Source organism: Cydia amplana, chromosome 8 (genome assembly GCF_948474715.1).
Source record: "Cydia amplana chromosome 8, ilCydAmpl1.1, whole genome shotgun sequence".
In the NCBI taxonomy this organism is placed as follows: Eukaryota; Metazoa; Arthropoda; class Insecta; order Lepidoptera; family Tortricidae; genus Cydia; species Cydia amplana.
The window spans coordinates 17,329,979-17,335,978 of NC_086076.1; the positions used below are offsets into that span (position 1 = coordinate 17,329,979).

At 38.0% G+C, this 6,000-nt stretch overlaps 1 protein-coding gene across 1 annotated transcript in view; it reads right to left on the minus strand.

Annotated features, from left to right (window-relative positions):
* Nucleotides 1–4,404, minus strand: part of LOC134650496 (zonadhesin-like) — a 79,009-nt gene extending 74,605 nt beyond the window's left edge. The window contains exons 1-3 of the mRNA XM_063505453.1: nucleotides 4,383–4,404; nucleotides 1,363–1,551; nucleotides 805–984 (exon numbers count right to left, since the gene is read on the minus strand). Coding sequence (XP_063361523.1) covers nucleotides 805–984; nucleotides 1,363–1,551; nucleotides 4,383–4,404 — 391 coding nt within the window. The remainder of the gene's footprint in view (nucleotides 1–804; nucleotides 985–1,362; nucleotides 1,552–4,382) is intronic.
* Between the last annotated feature and the right edge of the window lie 1,596 nt (nucleotides 4,405–6,000).

Below are 6,000 nucleotides of genomic sequence, written 5' to 3' on the forward strand. Positions count from 1 at the left end.
TTGTCTTTCGGGGGACAATTCCATTTTTTGCCGATGTCGTCGCAAGTCTGGTTGCCGCCGCAGTAGCATATTTCATAATGCTCGTGTTTAGGACATTTTTTTGCTGTGGGTTAACATAAAAAATTTACCCCCATTTTCATACAACTTAGCAACCTCTTAAGGGGCCACAGATTACCAGTTCGCCGGACGATATCAGCCTGTCAGTTGTTGGGATCTGTCACCTTTTGCGATTAACTGACAGGCTGATATCGCCCGACGAACTGGTAATCTGTGGGCCCCGTCACAAACCTCTGTTATAACGGTATGTTAGATTTGGCAGGCGTACTTATGTGAATAACGCCATTAGTTTCGAATCCACTTTAAACCTGATCATAAAATGTGTTCCAGCTCCATCGATTCTTTTAAATACTTAACCTTATATTATATTTTTGATACTCAAGACATATATATGTAAAATACTAAATGCACTTACACAATTAGCTATTCACAAGAGGCGAATCTCGAATCTCGAAGTCTTCTATTCAATTTTTTTTTGTCATATCTGGTTCTGGTAGCTTATTATCATCATTATCAGTCTCATAAACAATAGGAAATTAGGAGTCCTAGGAGACTCTTAGTTTGTTCAGTTACATTTTATTCATTAATATTAATAACTATTAAAAATTTTACAATACCTACCTATTTTGAATTTCCAACAAGAACAGAGGACAGGAGGTGTAAAAATGTATAGTCATATAAATTCCCACAAGTCCGTCCTTTTATCATTTTGTTAAATGCCAAAAAAAGAGTTAATTTCATACTTACTGCAGTCTTTAGGCTTGACGCATTTCTTTGTATTAGGGTCATAGTAATATCCGGGCCTGCAGTCGCAGCCATTGTAAATGCAGAACAGTGGGCAAGGACGTGGTGGTTTACCAATGTCCGAGCAACTTCTACCGCAATGGTTGCCACATCCTCGTTGGGCATTTTCATCGCCACCACATGCTGTCAGATACAATATAATTGATTGATCTTGTAGGTAGTAAAAATAAAAAAAAACTAGTGAGACTTTGGTTGCTTTTCGTATAACTACCTATACACGAAATATCAGATCAGACAGGTGGTATCAGCATCGCTCGTCTCATTTGTTTAACGTTGATTTCTTATCTTTTGTATCATTCGGTATTCGTCACTCATTCGTCGAAAAACGAATAAATACATATTAAGAAAAAGACCAGTTTGACCAAACAAGATAATGACAAAAAACCTAATGTTCTTTTCTGGGGGCACGGCAGTGCCCCCGCCAAGTCGAGCAAAACAAAGAGTTTTGTATTCTTCTTCCATTATGTAGTGCACAATAAATCATATACTATATATACTTACATGGGCACTTCTCAATTGGGATGCAAACGCCATGATCGTTCCGCACGTAGTTGTCCTTACAAACGCACCCACGCTTGCACTTCTTGTTGCAATGCAGTTCGAAGCCGAGTTCAGAGCATTTCCGTGGGATGCAATCGCCTGTGCAGTTGTAGTATACCTCGTTTTTGGGACACTTTGGTGGATGATGGCCTGTGGATGACCAATTCATAAAAAATAAATATAAACGATTAAATGTAATAAAAAAAATTACATACAGATTTAACACCGATATAAACTTTCACGATTTTTACACATTATTAAATTGTACAACGGGACTTAATCGCGTATCGTCGGTGCGAATAATAAAATCGCCATGTATTTTTTAGCTACTTTACAGGAGACAAAAAAAACTGTTTATTTTCCTGTTTGTAATATATTTGTTGCACCTGTTTTTTTTTCTGGTAGATCAATGGTTTTTACATGATACTTATGCAGAATATAAACTGTTTTTTTCGTAAATTTCTACAATATAAATTATTTTAACCAGAATTTTGCTACATAGCGACTTAAATTTGGTTCACTTAAAATCGTCATGTGTAAAGTTTACTCATAGCGATTTGTTGCCAAAGTAACGTAGCACGAGAAATGATACATAGCGGATTTTAGGGTCAATAAATCGCCATGTGCAACATTATCGCCATCACCCTCGACGGAAAACAAGGCATTTAATTACGTTATGTGCAAAAAAAATCACATAGCTATTTTTTGTAAGTTATTTTCAAAACTATATAGGTCGACGGGAAATTGAAAAAGGAATTAAAATATGCCAAAATAAAAAATCGTAAAAAAACACAGCGATTTTTTTATTCGCACCGACGGTATATAGGTTTTAAGATTTATCTCCGACGTTTCGAGGACGGCGTTGTCCCCGTGGTCTAGTGCGCATAACGTTCAAGTTGATAAACAAGACCAAGTGCGGGTAGTTCGAAAAACTCGCGCGGTTAGAAGATGCTGATGTCAACTTAAACCAGTCTTCTCCGAGACCACGGGGACAACGCCGTCCTCGAAACGTCGGAGGTAAATCTTAAAACTTATATACGCGATTAAGTCTCGTTGTACAATTTAATAATACATACAGATTTATTAAGCCCAACAGAAAGCTTAATAAGGCTATTAAATAAGTATAGTAGTAGGTAATAAACAATAATGTTGCTTTATAATATTACTAGCTGAGGTACCCGGCTTCGCTCAGAGAGTATTAGACATGTGACTGTGTGGTAGTTGCAAAAATCAAATGGTGCCCAATATTCCAGAGTTCACAACATTCGAGAGTGTTCTGGAACATTCGACAACACTCCAGAATGTTCTTAAATGTTGTGGAATGCTCTCGAATAATCTCGAACGCTCTGGAGTGTTCTAGAAATGTCTAGAGGGCGAAATTATCTACTCTTATATCTTCAAAAGCACCACCCTTCAGGTAAAAACAGGAACCTTCTTCATGGAAATATATTCCAGAATATTCTGGGATGTTCTCGAACATTCGAACCTCACGACGGATCTTGCTTTATATACACCTACCAATAGGTAGGTCCGCTCGGACTCTATAAAAAGCCTTCGAATGGTCCATGAACCTATAATATTACGGACAGAGTTTCGCTTACAACACAACTGTGATTCCAACATCCACCAGTTTCTAAGAATTTACGCGTGACACACACACATTGACAGCCCACATCCACCAGTTTGCCGTCAGACGAATCGAAACGTCATTGAAGTAAACATGTCGAAGAAAAATATAAAATATGCCGGCATGCGTAGTTAAATCCTGCTAGAATTGTACCAATCGAAAGAAAAAAAGTCACGGAATAACTTTTCATACTTAAGTTTATCAATTAATACGTAAAATCACGATAATTTGTTGTTTATAAATTATCAAACTGCAAAACAGGAGTGTGACCAGTAACATGAATAGAGTAATTTCCCGAAAGTGGGGTAATTGATACCCTTCTTATTAAATCATTATGTATCATTATGTGTGTTGGACTTATGTGCTTATTGTGTCTTTTTTCTTTTTCCTTGTTTGTTTTATTTTGTTACTGTGTTTTGCGACAATAAATGACTTTTTATTTATTTATTTATTTCTTAGGTAAATGGTTAAATTATTGATTGTGCATTTCAAACTAGGTCGGTATGGTAATTTCCCGATACTAAGAGGCGATACTTAACGTTTGTTTGATATGTATTATAATTTTTTTGTTGAAAACCAGATATGTTTCAAGTTAAATGTATAAATTAAAAAAACATGACGAACTGATTTCATTACGATGCTTAATATCATTAGGTATTGAAAATAATGTTTGCACAAAGTAATTGTGCAATATTGCGCATTTTCAAGACCTATAAAATCAGATACGTACACACCTTTTTTATTGTCTAACGTAAAACTGTCCTAATTTTTTTATTTGAAAACAAGGACGATATTAAAAATAATTGTTTCACCATTAGGGGAGAATTTGTGTTACATGGTAACACTCGTCTACACGCACACATTCAAACCGTCCGCCATTGCAGTGTCACAGTTTGTCTTAGGTGACAGTCCGTCCGTAATATTCTAGGTCCATGGAATGGTCCAGAACATTCGAAAGTGTTCTGGAATGTTCCACAATGATCTAGGCTGTTCTCAAACATTTGAAAACATTCCAGAATATTCTGAAATGCTGTGGAATGCTCTCGAATTTCCCCGAATTTTCTGGACTATTCTTGAAATATGTCTAGCCTCCGAGACCCGAGACACCACCCCAGGTACAAATTTTTGAAGGTATATGTTTCACGATCGATTCTGAACTTTCGTCTATTAAGTTAAGGTTCAATATTCAATAGCAATATGACTGCTTCTAAGTCTCGGTGTGGGCGAAACTTTCAGCCCTTATATCTTCAAAAGCACACGCTTCAGGTAAAAACCAACGGGAAACTTCTTCGTGGACGGGAGATAGAGGGCTACCACACCATATAACTTCATCGATCGTATCGGGGCTGATTACTGAGTTTTAGCGACACGCACATTGTACACTTTCTTTTATAATATATATTGATGATTGGAGGCTGTATAGTTTTATATGTATTTCGATCTGACAATAAATTTTTACTTACTTACTTACTATATAAATGTTTATGAAAATTTTATTAGCTACTTACTTATTTACTTTCTTTACAAACTACATGGCGGAGCAGAGTTTTCGTCAAGGTTTAGTAGGCTCTGCGAAACCACATCGTTCGCTTTAGCCCGTCGTTTAAAAATAATCTAGGTAGAACTTTTTTTTACCATCCCAAATTTAAAAGAAATGCAACTACTTACCGCCACAACCACATGGTCCCGTCCAATCAGTTGATCCCGTGCCTCCGGTTGATCCTGTGCCTCCAGTTGACCCGGTCCCTCCGGTTGATCCGGTGCCTCCACTACCGGGTCTACACCCGGTACCACCAGTTGAACCTGTTCCACCAGTTGATCCCGTGGATCCCGTACCTCCGGTCGATCCAGTACTTCCAGTTGATCCCGTGTCTCCGGTTGACTCGGTTCCACCAGTTGATCCAGTCCCACCAGTTGATCCCGTGTCTCCAGTTGATCCTGTGTCTCCGGTTGATCCCGTGCCTCCTGTTGACCCTGTTCCTCCGGTTGATCCAGTACTTCCAGTTGATCCTGTTCCTCCGGTTGATCCAGTGCTTCCAGTTGATCCTGTTCCTCCGGTTGATCCCGTGCCTCCAGTTGATCCCGTGCCTCCGGTTGAACCCGTGCTACCAGTTGATCCGGTGCCTCCAGTGGAACCCGTGCCTCCAGTTGATCCTGTATGACCCGTTGATCCCGTGCCTCCAGTTGAGCCGGTCCAACCAGTTGATCCCGTGCCTCCAGAAGATCCCGTACCTCCAGTTGATCCCGTGTGCCAATGTGTTTCTGTTTCACACAATGGCCTTTTGTCCAGGTGAGGTGGAGGTCGAACCAGGTATGTGTCATCTAAAAATGGCGTGCATAATACAAAGTTATTCAAAACGAATGTTGTGACCTATTAGTCCCTGGCGCACACGACAAAAAAGTGCGATTTACGGCAAATGATGATGATGGAATTTCCTTTTGCAGAGTTGCTCCTTTTGACTCACAGATCGATTTAGGAAGGGGAGCCAATCGAATTTTTGATGCAAAATTTTGACTTCAAGGGGGGTGCTCTCCGAAATTTGTAAAAAATAAAGTTTTGCTATTTGGTCAAGTTTGGTATCATTTTCGTGTAACTCAAGGATGCTAAATTCATTTTTGATATTTAATTTATATGGTTTCATATAAATAATTTGAAAAAAAAAATGCTATTTAATTTTTTTCCGAATAAATGCCAAAAATTTTCTTATTTTAATATATACACAAAAAATAAAAATTTCATGAAATAGCCCTACTATTCCTCGTTATAAAAAGTATAGGTATCCTGCAAAAGGAAATTCCATCATCATCATTTGCCGTATAATTAAGTCTGCACCAGGGACTATATATAAAACGACTTCAATAAGATACATGAAACTGATATTATATTATGTTTGAAATCGGTGCCATAATTATAATACGGATAATACAGTCGGATGACTTCAAAATAGTGCCAAATAGTTATATGTACTACA